Here is a 19,521-nt window from a genome sequence, read left to right as displayed (position 1 = left end):
GAGGTAGTTGTTGGATTCCAGTATGCACTCACCTCTGCTAAGCAGGTCTACTTCACCACACTCATATCTGCTCTATCCTGCAACCCCAAACAGCTATTCACCACCTTCAGCTCCCTCCTCTGTCCTCTTGTGCCTCCTCTGATGTCACTTATCTCAGCTGCCAACTTTGTCTGCTCACTGGCCCGTCCTCTCCTGCCAACTATCGTCCCATCTCTCTGCTCCCGTACGCCTCGTAACTGCTTGAACAACTCGTCCACTCCGAACTTTCCTCCTATTTCTTGTCCAACCTGCTCTTTGACAGACTACAGTCAGGCTTCAGACTGTGTCACTGCACAGAAACTGCCCTAACCAAAGTCACCAATGACCTTCTAACCGCCAAAGCCAAGCGCCATTACTCTGTCCTCCTCCTCCTCGACCTCTCCTCTGCCTTTGACACAGTCGACCGCTCCGTCTTGTTAGAAATTCTCTCATCCCTTGGTATCTCAGACTTGGCCCTTTCCTGGATCTCCTCATACCTCACCGACCGCACATTCAGCGTCTCCCACTCGCACGCCACCTCCTCACCACGCCCTCTCTCTGTAGGTGTCCCCCAAGGCTCCGTCCTAGGACCCCTCCTGTTCTCCATCTACACCCTTGGCTTGGGCCATCTCATAGAATCTCATGGTTTTCAGTCCTATTGCTCTGCTGACGACACCCAAATCTACATCTCTGGACCAGACATGACCTCCCTGCTGGCCAGAGTTCCAGATTGTTTAGTGGCCGTAGCCTCCTTCCTCTCCTCCCGCTTTCTTAAATTCAACATGGAGAAGATGGAGTTAATCTTTGGCCAATCCTGTATGGCCCCTCCACCTGACCTATTTATCAAAGTTAATGGAACCCCACTACCCCTGTCTCACAGGCCCGATGTCTTGGGGTAACCCTGGACTCTGGACTATCCTTCAAGTTGCATGTTCAAACTCTCAAAACCTCCTGCCGCCTCCAGCTCAAGAACATCCATAGAATTTGCTCTTTCCTCACTCCTGGAACCACTCAAATGCTCGTCCAGGTCCTCATAATCTCCTGCATAGACTATTGCAACACTTTTCTCTAAGGACTTCCAGCTAACAACCTTGCCTCCCTCCAGTCCACCTTAAATGGGTTGTCCCATCACAAGGATCCTATCTATACTGCTAGTTAATGTGGATTTTAGACTTTTCCTAAATGCATTCTTTTATCCAAACTTCTTTGTTTGGCCGCTATCTTAATGTATTCACTTAATTGTTTACACTCTGTTTCTATGGCCTTTGGGATTATTTGCTCATTTGTCAAGTGATGTAGCTGCCTGCTCTCGGGGGGGGGGGGGAGGGGCTGGGGGCAATTCTGAGCTGTTTGTGTCTGATAAGTAGCGGAGCTTCTCAGATAGGGGAGGTGAGAGCTCTGGGATTTCCGAGCTCTTATCGGTCGGTTTAATTGAGTTTGGCTGATAAGGGCTGAGATAGGGAGTCTGTTACCTCTGTATGTAATGCAAACTGACTGAAATCCAGTTCTGCTACATCAGCTTCACACTGTGGTAATTCATTTACAACCAATCCTGTGTAAGTGAAACCCTGGCCAACAATGTGCCGAGAAAAGCAGGAAGTGAAGAGAGCACAACAGCCTGCAGGTTAGTGAACAAGCGTCATGGGAATGCCCCTTTACACTGTGCTGCTTAATTCACCTCCCTCCCTGTTGATTATTTGTTGCTCCTTTCTGCCAGTCTCTCCACTGGCTACCCATAGCTCAGTCAATTGTGTTTAGGTTACCAATACTGATATACAAATATACCATCTACCACCTGTCCCCTCCATATATCTCCAACCTAATCTCCCAGTACCTGCCCACATGTAGATGGAGATCCTCCAATTGCCTTCTACTCTCCTCTGCTCCTCACACAACTGTCTCAAAGATCCCCCATACTGTGAAACTCCCTACCAAGACACATATGACTGAGCCCCACAATCACAGGCTTCAAGAAGGCCCTGAAGACTCCCCTATTCAGGAAGGCCTACACCCTCCAATAACACTATCACCGCACCGCCATCTGTACAGTCTCCCCCTCTCCTTCTGTCTCTACCCCCCTTCCCCCATAGATTGTAAGCCCTCGCGGGCAGGGCCCTCTACCCCACTGTGCCAGTCGGTCATTGTTAGTATTATATTTGTCTGTATATCTTGTGTACTGTATGTAACCCTTAAATGTACAGCACTATGGAATGAATATAATAATGTACAGCACTATGGGAATAATGGTGCTATTGAAGTAATAACAGTCTTCTGGTAGGTTGTGTCTGATAATTCCAATTGAAGTGAGTAGGAGGCAGATTATACTACCTGGCAGGTCTGGATTTTGGTGTTCAATGTGGACTAACTCCAAAAAAAAAGTGGGATTTTTCCAACAGAAAATACATCGTGTAGGAAATGAACTTTTGGTTTGTGTTGATAACATGCTGAATTGTGTTTCTGCTTGACAATATGTGAGGTTGTGTGTTGACTTTTGCTTCTGTGTTGTGCTGTTACTGGGCAGGGTCAGATCGTGGGAGTGGGTTTTGCTAAGTTCTAGATGAAATTCTGGGCTGACCAAAAACAAAAGTGGTGTTTGTTGGCTCCCGTTAATTGTAATGGGAGTTATTTTGTGATTTTCCCTGAAGATCAGAGTGTTGATGTATTTGTGTTCTCTGAAGGTCTAAGCTGTTGTTTGCCATTACCATAATTGGGGAGCGAGGGCACCTTTAGTGTCGGAGTCAGATTGGAAGTTGGGTTTGCCAGTGTGGTCTTGTGGAGTTTGCTCCTGGCTAATAAAGGTAAGATGCAGTGTGAGGCTTCTCTGAATTCAGTGTCTAAATCTTACATGTGTGCAGACAGACACCTTCTTTGGGTGATACTTGCAAACTGGATTTAGTTGTGGCTTTTGTGTCTTAATCAGCTGCAAATAGTATTTCGAGTCTTTGTTTTCTTGTTAGTGGGGGTGTTGGTGGCTGCTTAAGGGAACATTCACCCCTTGGCTCTGCTCCATTTTCTCTTGGGTTTGTTGGCTGGTTCATTTTGGCAAAAGTTTGATGTATCTTTTAGCTATTTCAGATGTGTATTTGCTACAGAATCCAGGGCAGTGGGTGTAAATGTGGATCAGTCTTATTTTTGGCTGAGCTAATAAATTGTGGGTCAGCTTTTCTTAAATGAGGCCTCAGATTCCTGGTTGTTGATTTTTTATCCTTTTTGGGTCCTTGATGTTTCCTTTGATTGTTAATACTGTCTCAAATGTGTGGTTTTGTGAGTGATTTGGGATAGAGAAGGTCTTGTCTAATAGTAGTGTAGTGTAAAATTGAGAGGAAGTTGTGTTAGTTTGGTTGCAATACCATTTATGACCAGGTGGTGTGCAGTTGGGTTGAAAGCAGCTCATTACTCCACCTAGTGGTCATATATGTTACATATATGTAATAGTGTAATGATATTTGTCTGCTCTTTTCTCAGTTGTATCCAGGAGGCATGAGTGTATTGTCAGTGGAGTAGGGACGGGGGTGTTAGTGCTGTGTGTTTGTTTCCACTGTTTTGCTCACATGGCTGTTGTTGTGTTTGTTGTAGGGTTGGGCCCCATACACATGAATGAGGTCCTCTGCACTGGGCGGGAAAAGTCCATTACTGAATGCAAGTTCAAGGAGGCCAGTATAGCCGGCTGCCAACATGAGGAGGACGCCGCTGTCAGGTGCAATGTGGCCGAGATGGGTTATTCTGAGCAGGTAAGTGAGTATTGGTCATGTTGTATATGTATACAGTCTTCTGTCTGCTGTGTATATGCTATATGTGGAGGTGTGCTATATGAACAATTGCTAAGTCCAAGAATAGTGGCTGCCAAAATTACATTGCTTCTATAGTCCAAACCTAACAAGTAGGATTGTGTAGTTAAATATGTAATGTAAGATGTGTGCAGTGCAGATATATTGTCATTGGCTTTTCAGATACGTCTGGTGGGAGGAAGAACCACTGAGGAAGGTAAAGTGGAGGTGCAGATGGTGCTCCGAGGTGTCAAGAAGTGGGGAGCCGTGTGCGGAGAGCTGTGGGGCATTAATGAAGCCATGGTGGTGTGTCGTCAGCTCGGTCTGGGCTTTGCCAACCATGCCATCCAGGTAAGAAGAGAAATCATGTTGCCTCCTGTCTGGGTAGTATTGGCTGGTTTGGTGGTCTGTTGGAGATATATGGAGTGAGGTGTTTTGTGTTGAAAAGTGTTTGCAAAGTCAGGCAGCTCTGACAGATGGAGGGGCAAGAGTTTGTGTTGCTGTGTGGAGGTTTCAGCTTCTCTTTGCTCAATGACTGGTTTGTGTAGTGTGTTGTGGTGTTGTTGAATTCAGTCTGTGGTTTCCTCAATCCATATTGTCATTGTGTGTCCTGGGTGAACCTTTTTCTGTTCCTTGCTCTTTGGGTTGTTTGCTGGTCAGTGTTTTGCTTGGTTTTCTGCTGTGGGCTATTTTGCTTCAATCCCAATGTGTTCCCAAAGTGCTTACCTGAGCAGCCTGGCGAGTTGGCTGGTGTGTAGCGGTGGAGTAGGTGTGCAGGATAGGCGGCTGGGTTGTTGGCTCGTGATCCTGTAGTATTTAGTTAGGGGCGTGATCTATTGTTGATGTTTTAATAGGTTGGTCTCTATGTTGATTGGATAATTGGAGAGTGATGTCACTTCCTGCTTAGTTTGGATATAAGTGGAAGTGGCCTTGTGGGGGAAGCATTTCCAATGCAGGGGGGCATTTCCAGGTGCAGCGTGTGTCGAAGTGCAGCGTTTCAAAGTGCACTTACGACAACTGCACTTCGACAAGGCACGCAGACAGGCCGCGGGACTCTGCCCAAATGGAGTCAGGTAAGCAAAATATACACACACACTTAGGATAATCCCCACTACAAACCCTCCACTAGCATTGACAACACTACCCTCTGTAACTCTCACCATTTTCCCGCTCACTCCTTCCCTCCACTCTCTAGATCCACCACCCATTTCCAACAAACTCCAAAATCCCAACAACTAAGTCATTAGGAAGTCTCCCAACCACATCACCAATATCACAATCTCTATCCCACAGTCTGCCACACACTCCCCACTACTTGGCCTCACGGTGCTCTACACTCCTTGGTTTCTCCTCTTTGGATCCTATGCACCCCCTCCCCTCACCATACATGACTTTTACATTCACAACTTTCCTCTTCAAACACACACACGACACAATCAATCCCACTGATTTCCAGCCAAGTCCTTGCAGTCTCCACACTCGCATACTAAGTCATCCCTACTCACAGCCTTCACTTTCTCCCCATTAGGACTTGCTCACATTCACAAGACAAATCAATCAGTCAATTTTTTTTCCTTGTACTTTTCATTTCTTAATTGTTCAAACTTTTTGAAAAAATCCAGAACAATAAAAAATGTAACTAACAAAATAAAGGACTTCATTGTTTTTGGATACACGACCTACAAACACACCATGGGAGGACACAAAGTCTGGACACAAGAACAAACACAAAGAAACAGGTGAGACTGACCACAAAACAACAACACAACAGACCACAGACTCCAGATAGATGGCAAGATCTCCACTGTGCTCTTGATATTCATAGCTAGAAGGAACTCAGAATCCAAACACCCTTCATATAAAAGACTTCTGTGTCTTACCTGCAATACAAAGATACAAATACAATTTAAAGAACACATCCAAACAATCACAAACATGTCTGTAGGTAAGATTAAGAAGGTAAGTAGATTAAGAAGACCAGGGGAACACCCAGGAAGACAAGCACATCAGCCATAGACTTCACTTCAAGCCGTAAAAGGAAAATCTAAGAGCAGATCCAAAAAGAAGGAAACGGCAATCTCACAACCAAGAGGCACCTCCAACACACAGAAGGAACACCAGGATGGAGAGTATAAAGAAGAACCAAGGTATGGCACCAGTGGACCAAAGTCTGGTCCTGATTGATGGAGTCACACAGAAAGTTACACAAGCCAAGGACTTACTTATCTACACATGACCACATTATCTCCCACTGGTAAGACCTGCTCACCCAAGGCCACAGTCCACCAAATCATATACTTATGAACCAGGAGAAACTATCCCTCCAGAGAGGAGAATCAGCCAAAAATATCACAAATTACACCATGACTCAAGGTAACCAGAACAACACAATCCAACCTCTCAGACAAAGTAGCAACACAGACCCCACAGAGCAAAAACCACAGTGGACAAAAACCAACCAACCCCCATCCACCGACAATGAAACCACTCAAACACAAGCAAACACCAAGTACAGGCCAAAGAAACAATAAGCCCAAGTACACAGGAGAGATAATCTATCAATCAACCAGGTCAAGTCCACCACAAGAACCAAACCCAGCCTATTCCAGGAGCACACCCTACGCACTCCACACCCATCCCCCCCAAGAGGAGGAATGAAGGATTCATGGCATCAAATGACCATGAGAAAATTAGGTGCGGAGAGTAGAAACAACTTATGGCAAGTGATCCAAATACATCTGGGGAACCAGATAGATAGGAACTAGAAGAGAGCCAACAAGCATGAGGATCTGCAAAGCCACCAGAGAGGACCATGGCAGGTCAGGACTAATCCCAGCTTCTCCATCTCAACCCAATCAGTAACTATGTAAAGAACAAACACCATTTCTCCAAAAATTACCACAGCCCAAGTAAGAACATCAATGCAGAACATCACACCAAATTAGCAGATTATCTAATATGGAAAGAGAGGAGGAGGAAAGCTGAACACCTGGAAGAAGGAACAGTCTCTCCACTGGAAAACACAACTCCTAACTGAGAGGTGTTGACGACAAGAAGGGCTGCTTTCTTTCTTTTCTTTCTTCAAATAAATCCCCACATTCCCACAGCACCAGCACAAGACTCACAAGAGCGGTGTGAGGGGTTACTAACAATCAATCAACCCAAAACACATCATCTGTGAAGAGACAGATTCGAAAGTCCCAATCACACACCAGAACTTCCAGAATATCAGGGCTGGATCAGCCAAGGACTCAACACAGAAATGGGGCAGCCCTGACTGATAATGATGATGACAACAATGAGTAACATAACAAATAGAGAAAAGAAAACAATCAGCAGAGGGAAATCCATTTCACTAATAAAGCACACACACCACCATCATAAACTATCCAAAACAGACAAACCACACTAGGGCAGCCATTGTCAAACACCATTCGAATGTGGAGAAGACTTTTGCCTGACAACATCTAGCTTTCAGAGAAGATACTGTCAGGGTCTGGGGTTACTGGGTGGGATGGCATACACACACAAATCCATTTTCTTTAAGCCAAAACAAAGGGAGTGCAGCAACAAAAGGAGACCATACAAAGATAAATCCCTACCCGGCTACACTCTAACTAAACACAGAATAGGTGACCTCACCTACAATCACAAAAAGCCAAAACAACCAGTAGAATCATTCCGGACACAGCTCCACAAACATCACCTCTCTCTTTAGCACGCCAGCAAAACTCAAGCAAAGTGTTGCTGCTGAAGCTGGCTTCTTACAGCTCCTTGACAAGGAGACTCTCAACAACCGAGTCACTGCCAGAACATCCCCAAAGTGTGGAGTGACAGGTCTCACAACCAATCCAACCTCTCATTCCGAAAAAACAGCCCAGTAACAGGAACTTTCAAATAACCCTCATCAGACAATAGTTATCTGCCGAGAAACGTTCTTTCTGGAGTTTTCGCATCTCTGAGATTTCTCATTCCCGCCTGAGCAGTCTGCCCATGATATACACTCCCTCCATTACCTGACCAGCCATCAGCTTACAGGACCTACAGAGGAGCAAGTGTCCCCATCAATCACATCCACAGCCCTAACAACAAACAACAAACTAAACCAACCCGCGCCTTGTGGATAAGACATGGAAGCCAAGAATTAGCACAGTTTGACCACATTCTGGTACAAAGTGTCAAGTCATAGATTACAAGTCCAGTTGGTCACCAGTCACAGCCCTCGCTCCTCAAGATCTTAATTAAACCAGTAAAACATGGAGTGAAAGATGAGAAGATCATTTCCAAAGGCAGTAAACCGCTTACACACATAGGGCAGCAGCTCGCACCACAAGCTTTACAAATAGCATTAAGTAAAACCATCAGGGCCGGGAGCCTTAACATTACCGAGACTTGGCTAAATATCAGGAACTTTCCCCTCTGTAATGGCAACTTTCAAGGAGTCAAGGGCCAAAGGAAAGGAAGAGGGAAGGAGTCAAAGTATAAACATACATGCACGTCATCGACAGAAGGGACAAATCCAGACCATATGGGAAGGTCATATAGGCAGGTATAGGAGCCCAGAAACACACCTGCAGCCACATCACGATGGAGGACAAGGTTTCCAAAGGAGTCACAAACCATATGAGGGATGGAGAAATCCCAGAGGGTCCAAAATAGTACCATGTGACTCTTATTACCCCTTTCACAATAGCATTAACTGGTGTATCAAAGCAAACATTGGGGAACGCGTATCCTGATGGGCAGCCCAAGCGGCCACTAGCTGCCAAACCAAGGAAAGGGAGGGGCAGCCCAGCAAACGCTCTGTGAGGAACCGGATTTTGTCAAGGAAACCAGCAATACCATAACCACACGTGACCACCTTACAGGCTTCTCGCATAACAACACAACGCCATACTGTCCTCTCACTATTCATACAACACTCTCACAGATGGGACCGCAGGAGGGTGCAGTGTTTCTCCAAGTGCAGCAAAAACTCCCCCAAACACCAACGGCAGCTCAGAGTCAGCACAAGGGTGGAACAAAGGGATCGGACTAGGAAATAAGGCCAATGTCCACAACCGCAAGCAAAATAACGGGTCAAGTCATTACCTAAAAAGTCATCTATTCTGGAGTGTGTTATACACGTGGGAGGAAAAGGTCTAGGAGAAGCCAAAAGGACACGTGATCCACCAGAAGTCAGACAGAGCCAGGGGACGCAGCAAGTGACATAACCCCCCCTAGCGAGGCAAAGCAGCAAGACGGGCAGAGGATTATCATGGAGGGACAAACGATCCACTCGCTAAGAAAACAAATGTGAAATCCACACAAAACATCCAGCCCACACCGTCTCACAAGCAGACCATAACCTTACAGAGGACACAGAGTAGGGAAGAGTCAGGGACTGTATGTTTGGTGTCGGTCCTTGTCCATTCAGAAGGCCCCCATGAATGACTGATAGAGCGCCCTCGGAGATCAACAACAAACACAGTAACCACAATAGGACAAGTGCAAGATGCCAAGATAGCCAGCCCAGTGTTACGGTTCTATATATATATATAATAATATTTTAATCTACAGAACCTCTAGTCTGCAAGACACTGCAGCGAGGTCCACAGGCCCAATGATGGGCGGCTGTATAACTGAATCAACCTCCACCAGTTAAGCTGCACTGGCAAATATGTGACACAATACTTAATGTGAACACGCTGCAATAAACCCCTGCCAGTTAATCTCACTGGACAGGTGCACAGTACAGCTGAAACGGCAAGGCTGCCAAGGGTTAACTCACCCCAGGTCAGCAACTAAACCTGCTCCTGCAACAGCCAGGAGAGTAAAGGAAGTATTGACAGTAAAGAGTCTATCTAAGAGCCCAAACCTGCCGCAACTCTACAGGATGGAACAGAGTCTACTGCTCCGAGCCCTGGTGTACAGCTGACAGTTCAGGACTTACTGGGCACTAACTACAGGCCTAGTCTGAACCCCTGCCTGGAGACTGGAGCCTGGCCCTGAGCTACTGTCCTTTAACAAACTTCAGTCAAAATGTGAGCACCGGGCGGGCGTCGGCTCGCACTATTTAAAGGCAAGTCTCCGCCCAATAGGGGCGGTGGTCATGACCTCACCGCTCAGTAGGGACAAAATGGCACTTAGCTTGCAAACAACTCCAATATGTCTGAGCATGCTCAGTAGGCCGAAAGCTCAACTTATACTCCAGACACCTCACTATCCGAGGCCAAGAGTCAGATTGACCCACAGGTGGCGCTATGCGCTGAGCGAGAACCCTGCGGGACCTAATCCTAGCAGCCAGCCTTACGGCAACTAGGAAATACTGAGTAGGCCAAAGGAGAGTAATGTTTGGGAAACTTCAATGTGTCCATAGAGTTATAATGCGTCTCCTAAAAATACAGAACATCCACTAACAAAGACTGAAGCTCACAGAGGGCCAGGCAGCATTTAGGATCAGAACCCAGACCCTCCACATCCAATGACATGCACTTAGCCATGGAGAAGCACAACAACCAGATCACCAAATGAGAACACAAAACACACCCATCAAGTGTAGCAGACGTCATCCTCCATGGCCAGGGGAAGCCACGCAATCCTTCAAGTCCACATCATGGACCAGAAGAGGGTCTCACAAACTAAGAGGAGCAAGAAATGGAAGAACAAGAGAGGAGGGAGAAGACAACATCAAAAAGATACACACAAAGTGAAGCAAATATTTATTGGATCCTTTAAGAGAGAGAAACAAAAAATCACAAATAAAAGCCAGCACATCTCATTGCAGAAATTTTATACTTTTATTGACATTTTACACAAATCAAAAAGTCTTTAAACCCCATCCATCCATCAAGACTCCAGGCTCCTACACACCAGCTAGACGCTCCAGACCAGCTCCTTACCCGCATCAATGCCAGCTGTCACTTATATCCACACACTCCATTCATCTCACTCCAATATCCACAACATGGCCAAAGAGCTTTCTACGGATGTCACAAACAAGAGCAGAGACCTGCACGAGAAACATGGTGGTGTGATCTAAAACACCATGACAAGCAAAAAAAGACCAAACTGAGGTGGCCGGGACAACCCACCCCACCAAAGCAAACTGGAATAAAGCTCGAGCTACATTACAAACCATAAACCGCGGCTCACACATGGCAGACACAAATCAGAGTAACAGCAACAACTTGTCAGGAACCTACAGTAGGGAAAAGAAAGAGGTTAGGTAACGCAGGAGTCAGGGGCGAGCAGAATCTACCAGTAGCCTCCAGGCCAAGGAACTTGCCTAAAGTAGATGACATCTTCTAAGTGTTGGAGAACTCCAGACTTGGGGGCGTGAGAGCCCATTCCTGTTCTGACATCTCTGGAGACAGAATGACCGAGGTCACACAGAAGGGGCCTAGATCGGAAAATGTGCAGAGAGGAGCTGAGCGACCGCTTCACCTCACAGTCACAGCAAAGGAGGAAACTCTCACGCTAAGAAACCTGGCAGCCTCACAGCACTCGGAGGAAGGGGCAGAGGTGCCATCGCTTCTGCAGGGGAATCCAGGATAAAACTGGACCTTAAGTCCTTCAAAGTCAAAAGACATGACATGTCGGGCCTTGGATAGGATGCCCGCTTACAAGGTAAAGTCGTGACCGTAGCATGTCCCATCCCAAAGAGAGAGAGTCTTGATCCTTTCAGCCAAACGGCTGTGTGCCTAGTCCTGTTTCTATTTAAGAGTAGAGGATTCCTGCAACATGGTGTTAAAGAGGGCCTCCAGGGTAGTAGGGAAGTCACACACTTGTGTAGCCTCAGGGAGACCCCAGATCCTAAGATTACTCTCTTAGCCAAGTCCTCAACTTAGCACTACATGTCCTGAACAACTCAGCATTGAACATGATCAGAGTCCTGCAGCTGAGACACATGTGACCGAGTCTGGTCGTCATCATCCTCAAGGATCTCCACTCCAGTGGCCAGAAGCTGAATGTCCTTCTTCAACTCAGCAATCTCACCACAAAAATTACACTGGCTTAAACAATGAGCGCTGTCTAGTGGCCGGTTGAGCTCCCAAGACGCATCCTCTCAGCTACACGGCATAGCCCAAAGCCACATACAGATACCAATTCACGCGACGGTAACACCCGGCAGCTCTCCGACACTCTGCATTCCTCACTATTCCCTATCTCCTCAATCTCCTGTCCCAATATGGCCACCATTCACTGTAATGAAAACCTCTACATGCACTGGATCTGGCGACTCTCCCCTCCGCTCGAAAATGTACACACAGGAGCCGGAAACAGCGGCGTTTCTTCAGCGGTGCTCCGGGTGTGCTGAATATCTGTAGAGACAATCACATACGCCTGTAGATTTCCTTCACTTCACATTTATGCTGAAGGCCTATAAGCTCTGCCCTTCACCTTCATCTCTTCTGTCTCCCGTAACCCTAAAAGACTCAGTGAAACATTTCACTCCTTACTCACTCCCAAGGTGCAGCCGCCATTCACAGACCTTAGGACAGAACACCTGCCCACCTATTTCCAGAAAATCACCGCTCTGCATTCACTCAATTAACTAAGTCAAACATCCTCGATTATCGGAACCTCCCACGCTCGTATACAAGACTTCTCCCGAGCTGCACCACTTCTCTGGAATGCTCTACCCCGGACAATCAGATTAACTCCCAATGTCAACAGCTTCAAGCGCAAACTTAGCAAACAGCCCGAGCGCAATCCTAATGGAAAACCTTCTGTAGTTGGAAACCTGCCTCTGGCCACGCTCCCACATTACCCCCTAGGATAGGATGTCTTCTCCAACTGCAACTTTATACATCCAGCTGCCATCTGCTCATTATCACTCAACTGGTGATGGCTCAGACAGCTTTATACATTGTGGGGAAGGGAGCTTGGGAGCAGCAGTGGTGCACAAACAACCAGTCACAGACAGGGACACATCTACAAAACATGTTTATTGAGAAAAAAAAACAAAAAACAAAACATAAGGTCGAGAAACATTCACATCATGCACATAAAGTGAGCAAAACAATATACAGCCTTACGCTGGGTTCACACCAGCGCCCGGACTCCATTATCAGGTTTCCCTCTTCTGCCAGCAGAAGACAGAAACCTGTCATGCCGAGGTCAGCTGTGAGCGCCGGTGAGCGTTTTAGGCTCTCCACAACAAAACCGGTTTTTGGAAACCGGACACAGATCACTGCATGTCCAATTCTGTGTCCGGTTAACAAAAAAAACAAACAAAAAAACCCCACCTTTTACCACAAACAACATAAAACGCTCACTGGCGCTCACGGCCGGACACTCATTCAAATGAATGGGTTTGAAAGATGCCAACAGGTTTCCATCCCCTGCTCCTGTTTAGTGCAGGAAACACAAACCTGCAGAACAGAGTCCCGGCCGCAGATGTGAACGAGCCCTTACATTGAGGCAAAACAGTGTCAGACTAAATCCTGCTCATTTGAGCCCTAACTAAGCACGAAATACTAACTGGACATGCCGTTTACTACCAGCCACAGGAATCTACAGGTTATCTCTGTCAGGACAGAGCCAGGCACTACCTCTCACTCCCAGGATCTGCCCTGAAGTGCAGACTCTGCAGCCATGTATGGCCCAGTCATGAGCCCACAATCTACACCTGGGCTGAGGACTCCTCCAGACCCGCCCTGGACCTCACCTATGTCACTAACCTGAGGCTGATATATCGGGACTCCAGCACTCCGCCTGTCACCCTCTCACAATATGTGTAATGAAAGTAATCTCTATCGCAGAAATGGCCAGACCGCTGTATAAGCAATGCTACCTCCAATCCCACCCTGCTACCACTTGGGGCACCACCTCTACTTCATAGATTATAAGCTCTCACGAGCAGGGCCCTCAGTCCTATTGAGTGAATTGACGGGCTGCAGAATATGTTGGCACTATACAAATAAAGTTTTTTATTCATAATAATTAAAGCAAAATAAAGAGAAATATCAATCCCAACAATATTTGGTGTGACCTTTGCCCTTTGGAGGAGGAGTCCTGCAAGGGATGATCTGACCCCCACGGATATAGCCCTAATCTCAACATCATCCAGTCTGTCTGGGATTACATGAAGAGACAGACGGATTGGAGCAGCCTACATCCGCAGAAGGTCTGTGCTTCGTTCTACAAGATGGCGGCGGAACTACCTCCCTGCCGAGTTCTGCCAAAAACTATCTGCAAGTACCGAGAACAACTGACAGAAGGCAGAGGGCAAAGGTCACACCGAATATTGATGGGATTGACATTTCTCCTTTCATCATTCATCGACAGAAGGAAACCGTTAACCCTTCTGTTTCTGGAAGCTTTCTTACCCTACAGCATTTCTCGCCATACGTGCCACAAACATTTCACCATTTTGTGGAAATTTTAGGAGGTCGTCTCAATTTATATGGTTTCGGTTATATAGTCTTCACGATTTTGTGTTTGCCTTTAAAGGGCTACAAAGGACAGGCTACAAATCGGACTCTTACCACTTCCACCGATCGGTTGTTTGTAGGGGTTATGGCACACGTACGATCGGTTTATCTAATAGCAGAGGGGTGGGAGATGACATTTTCATCCAACTTAATGGGACAAAGCAGGAACAAGGCGCACCGCTACAACTAAGTGCACGGCGTGCAGGTCTACTGACTGGCCAAACAGTCAAAGCCCCTGCAAACAGCGGAATGGTGGGGGTGCTGAGGTTAAGGCTTACATTGATCCGATAGCGATGGCCCAGCTTAAGTCTAGACCGGTATGACATCTATCTCAGGAGTACTTCGACTGGTGGTCCACAGTCAAAAACATGGACCTGCAGATTATTGCACCTCTCTTATCTTCGCTGTAGGAGACCTGGTACTGGCAAGGAACTACCGGTGCCGAAGACGTTGTGATGAGCGGCGTGCGCTGCGCAGGCACGGAGATGTCTATCCATCGGTGCCGCCACCATAGTGTGGTGCACTGTCCGCGAGGTGGGGGGCGCCGAGCCGCTGGAGTTACCTGCACAGAACGTAAGTTGTATGAACGGTTGGTAAGCAATGGTGGAGTTGCTGGTCCTAGGGAAACATGTCCCTGGTCCTCAGCCCCAGATAGAAACCATATATGTCCCAACTATAGTGCAATAACTGTATGTAACGTACCGCCAGATGCTCCAGACCTCATCCTCAACGCCCAACTGGTCCAAGAGTCCTCCTACCTGGAAGACCGACCCCTGAGCATGCTGGAGTGCGCCCACGAGGAGGAGTGTCTGTCCAAGTCTGCCGATGACATGGCCTGGCCCTACGGACACCGAAGACTTCTACGCTTCTCGTCTCAGATACACAACATCGGGAGGGCGGATTTCACTCCACGGAACGGGAGGCACACGTGGACCTGGCACGAGTGTCACAGGTAACCGCTACAAGGGACAAAAACTAGGCACATAGTAGATGAGGATGGGCAAAGACATTAAGTCCAAACAGAAGAAGCCAAAAAGCATTGGCTCCTACCAATTGCCCCAACTTTCCAAGAAAAAAAAAAGAGCGCCACACCTGTGCAGAGGTTGTGACTGGTATTGCAACTCAGTTCTAATGCAGGAACTAATACATCTGCAATGCTACATACAACATGTGTGGCACAGTTTAGGAAAGAAAGACAATGTACAATTTGGGGTGGCCACAAAATAGATAAATATGGCTAGTTGTTTTTTTTTTTTAATTTTTTAATTTTTTTTTTTTTTGGGGGGGGGGAAATTGCTCCACACCTATGCACAGCTTGTCCCTTATCCTGCCACTCAGTTCGGTTGACTTGGATAAAGTTCACCTGTAATACTGCATACAATCTGGCCACAGGGGTGCCGCTGTTTGGAAAGGAGAGAGTGCTACAATAAAAATTACAAAAATGGTTGCTTTTTACAACAAATTGCGCCACACCTGTGCACAGGTTCCTTCTGGTACTGCAGCTCAGTTCCATAAAACAGAAAAGCAATACTACAAACACCCAATCTACGTATGTGTCCAAGTAGTAGTTTTGTCACTTAGGGGTGAATACACGTAGTATATGACCATGTCAATGACCAGCGGCAGATACAGGCATCCCTCTCCCTCGTACACATTACACCACAGAATATTCCTCAGGTTTATCTTATATAACGTTACAAAAATAGCGTCAAGGTCCAATTACACCGTCTCATTATATCGGGTTATCGGCCCCGGCCGGCGCTCACGCTGCCGAGAACGATCCGGAGTTGTGAGGGTGTCAGACGCCTTCCTTCCTAACAAGCCCTCTCTCACAGCGGTGACTTGTCAGGAGCAGCAGGCGACGTCTAAGCCCCGGGAAAGTCATTTCTAGAAGCAGAAAACCGCGCGTCGCTAATATCCGCTCCCCCCGGCGTGTTCTATCAGAGCCGCGAGCCCCCGGCCGCCTGCTCCGGCAATTAGCTACAGACAAAACGCACTAAACACTACATTATACCCCGAGATGGTGGGCCGCCATTCTGAAAAACAAACACGTTGCCGCGTACCGCCATCGCCGCGCTGAATGCCATACATTCGAAATCAACAAACAGAGATTCCAAACGCTGACAGATGAAAGAATGGCGCACCGGCAGAATTTTTTATTTGTCTTGGAACAAAATAACAAACAACAACGAAAAACCAAATATAAAAGCGAAAAAACAAAAAGCAACAACATTGAGACCGGCACAATAACGGCAGAGCGCAATTTGTTATTTAACTCCTTGTACGTAAGGAAAAAGGGAAACAAATAGAGGAGACGTTGAGACGATTCACAAACTCGACTCTGCGACGCTAAACCGCCACCGCAGCCCCTGAGGATTGGTGCGGGTCTTTTAGAAGTCGGACCCCATCAGATTATAAAGTGATTGCATCTAAAATTAGGGGGATTGTGCCATGAACTACACTCATAGGATACAAGAGAAAGGTCTGATCGCAGGGACCACAACCCATCCTAAGAATGGAGGTCCCAAGCTCCATACTATTAGACTCCTAGATTTGGGATCCGCCACTGGCCAGTCCCCTCTTGCTCTCCAGCCCACCACCCCATATCACACACGAGGATGCGAAACAATATCAGGACATCACGTCTTGACATTGTTCAGGATCCAGATGTCATGTGCGCACATTACGGACGGATGATAAGTATAGCGTATAATACCGCCTGCTATCTATAGGATGACCTGGGTTTTCGTGGCGGGGTGCTTTGTGATTTTCCTCGTGCGCACGCTGTATATTCTGGACTTCTCCTCACCCCATACTTACTATTTCTGCTCTCCATAAATCAGAGATGCTCGATCACACATCTCCACAATGCTCCCATACTGTGAGATATTTTAGAGCGCCGGGTGGGTGGATTCTTTATATTCTCTCCGGTCCTGAAAACCTCGATCAATAGACTCTGACTATAATCTCTGCAGCTCCCAGGAATGACTATATACAGTATGTACAGGCTTACCCTATATACCACTGTGTGGGGGCAGCACACATGACCACCATATTCTTTGCACTCCAGGCATTACCACAGTATTGAAGTTTTCACCCATTACGACCTCCTGACATTGAACGGCTCCAAGGTTGCTGAAGGACATAAAGCTAGTTTTTGCTTGGAGGACACCAACTGTGGGAAAGGTAAGTACCAATCCAGAAACCAATGGACCTAAAGCTTTACTAGAGGCTTCCCTTTAGGGTGAAGGCTAGTCTTTTCCCCTGTGTTATGACCCATGGGATTGGGGTCAGGGATTGGTCAGTCTACTTCGAATTTTACTAAACCATAGGTATGGGGACATAAGGAGGAGATGGACTGGAGGGCTTCCAGTTGAGAAGCCAAAAGAGGGCCATGTAAGGTCTGTTATGGGTATCATAAAGAAGATTGCGGCTCCCATGGTTCCAGTCCCGTGCCCGTATGCTTGGTCATCAGGTCACCATAGTCCAGGTTATCATGGGCTCTCTGGCCTTCACAATAACTGATCTAGGTGGACGGACATTGACCACATGGTAGGGGAAGACACCGGCGCCATAACTCAACTCACTCATCTCTACAGTATGATCTATCCAATGGGCAAAGTTACTTTGATCTATATAGATTGTAAGACTATACTCCAGATATTGCATCCCCCTTACCAATATATATGGTGGATATAGCTAAGCCCCATTATTTAGATTGAGGGTCACCATACTTTTGGCCATGTGGTATGGGCACAGTGTGTACAATGAGAATTGAGGATTAAGGCCTGGTTCACATCTGCGTTCAGTATTCCATTCCGGGATTCCGCTTAAGAACCCTCCCAACACTATAACAATGGCAGTCAAAAGTGGTGGTGAGTAATGAAACCACACGCAATCCACAGACTATAAGGACCTGCCCTGTGATCCCATAAAAGCTACTATTTGTATCAATCAACTGTGATCGCTAAGCCAAGCTTTGGTTAGCCACACCGTTTTCCTACAGTGGCCACTGCAGGGCAAAAGCGGTATTACAAATATACAATTCAAATGAGCGGGTGGCTATGTCATGTGGAGTCCTCCGGTAGGCTGCCCAGGACAGGAGTTGGTCCCACTAGTTAGGCAATGACCAGTTTGTTGCCCGTTACATACGTTTTATTTGTGATATTGATCTCCATTTATATTATAAAGTAAATTAGCAACATTCCAATTTCGGGATAAAGATGAAGCCTCAGCACTTTCCCCCACCCCCGCACTATTTTCACTTTAATATTTTGTGGTGATCATTTTACGCATCGCCTGTCATCTCCAATAATGTCCCCTTTCGTCTCCTAAACTAATTGATATTAGACATTTAGAGCAGAAATTGGAAAAATACTCAGCAGCGAATATCATATAGTTGTGAGTATAACAGTGTCTGTATATACAGGGATACAAAGGAGGTACGAATGCGCCAACTTCGGTGAACAAGGCATAACCGTGGGATGTTGGGATACCTATCGGCACGACATTGACTGCCAGTGGGTGGATATCACAGATGTCGGTCCCGGGGACTATATATTCCAGGTGAGAAGGTCTGATCTGAGGATTTTGGTATAGCCAACATTTCCAGTCCAATGCTCAATTTACCCATCTTCAGATCCCAGAGTATAATAAATGGAGGCCCGGGGGAGGGGAGAGAATAGAAATACACATTTTGCAGAGTTGTCAAGATTTCCTCTAACCATCTAAGTGGTGACATCTTTTGTCTTGATTGGTTATCAAAAGATACAACTATGAATGCAGGAACTTTCTATGGTCTGGAACTTGTCAGAAGCAGAGTCATAATGTCCAGATTGTAGCCAGGTTATCTTCTCATACATGTAGTGTCCTCCTGATAACCAGCCATGATGTCCTTATTGTGGTCGGGTTATCTTCTCATACGTGTAGTGTCCTCCTGATAACCAGCCATGATGTCCTTATTGTGGTCATGTTATCTTCTCATACGTGTAGTGTCCTCCTGATAACCAGCCATGATGTCCTTATTGTGGTCATGTTATCTTCTCATACGTGTAGTGTCCTCCTGATAACCAGCCATGATGTCCTTATTGTGGTCGGGTTATCTTCTCATACGTGTAGTGTCCTCCTGATAACCAGCCATGATGTCCTTATTGTGGTCGGGTTATCTTCTCATACGTGTAGTGTCCTCCTGATAACCAGCCATGATGTCCTTATTGTGGTCATGTTATCTTCTCATACGTGTAGTGTCCTCCTGATAACCAGCCATGATGTCCTTATTGTGGTCATGTTATCTTCTCATACGTGTAGTGTCCTCCTGA

The 19,521-nt window shown here is 46.6% G+C and overlaps 1 protein-coding gene across 1 annotated transcript in view; it reads left to right on the top strand.

The window, feature by feature from the left end:
- LOXL4 (lysyl oxidase like 4) overlaps nucleotides 1-19,521 on the top strand; it is a 45,640-nt gene that overhangs the window by 23,180 nt on the left and 2,939 nt on the right. The window contains exons 8-13 of the mRNA XM_075257861.1: nucleotides 3,595-3,749; nucleotides 3,969-4,136; nucleotides 14,614-14,776; nucleotides 14,912-15,155; nucleotides 17,274-17,389; nucleotides 18,633-18,769. Coding sequence (XP_075113962.1) covers nucleotides 3,595-3,749; nucleotides 3,969-4,136; nucleotides 14,614-14,776; nucleotides 14,912-15,155; nucleotides 17,274-17,389; nucleotides 18,633-18,769 — 983 coding nt within the window. The remainder of the gene's footprint in view (nucleotides 1-3,594; nucleotides 3,750-3,968; nucleotides 4,137-14,613; nucleotides 14,777-14,911; nucleotides 15,156-17,273; nucleotides 17,390-18,632; nucleotides 18,770-19,521) is intronic.

The sequence above is a fragment of the Leptodactylus fuscus genome, chromosome 10 (assembly GCF_031893055.1).
Source record: "Leptodactylus fuscus isolate aLepFus1 chromosome 10, aLepFus1.hap2, whole genome shotgun sequence".
NCBI lineage: Eukaryota > Metazoa > Chordata > Amphibia > Anura > Leptodactylidae > Leptodactylus > Leptodactylus fuscus.
This window is presented reverse-complemented; position numbering and strand designations above follow the sequence as displayed.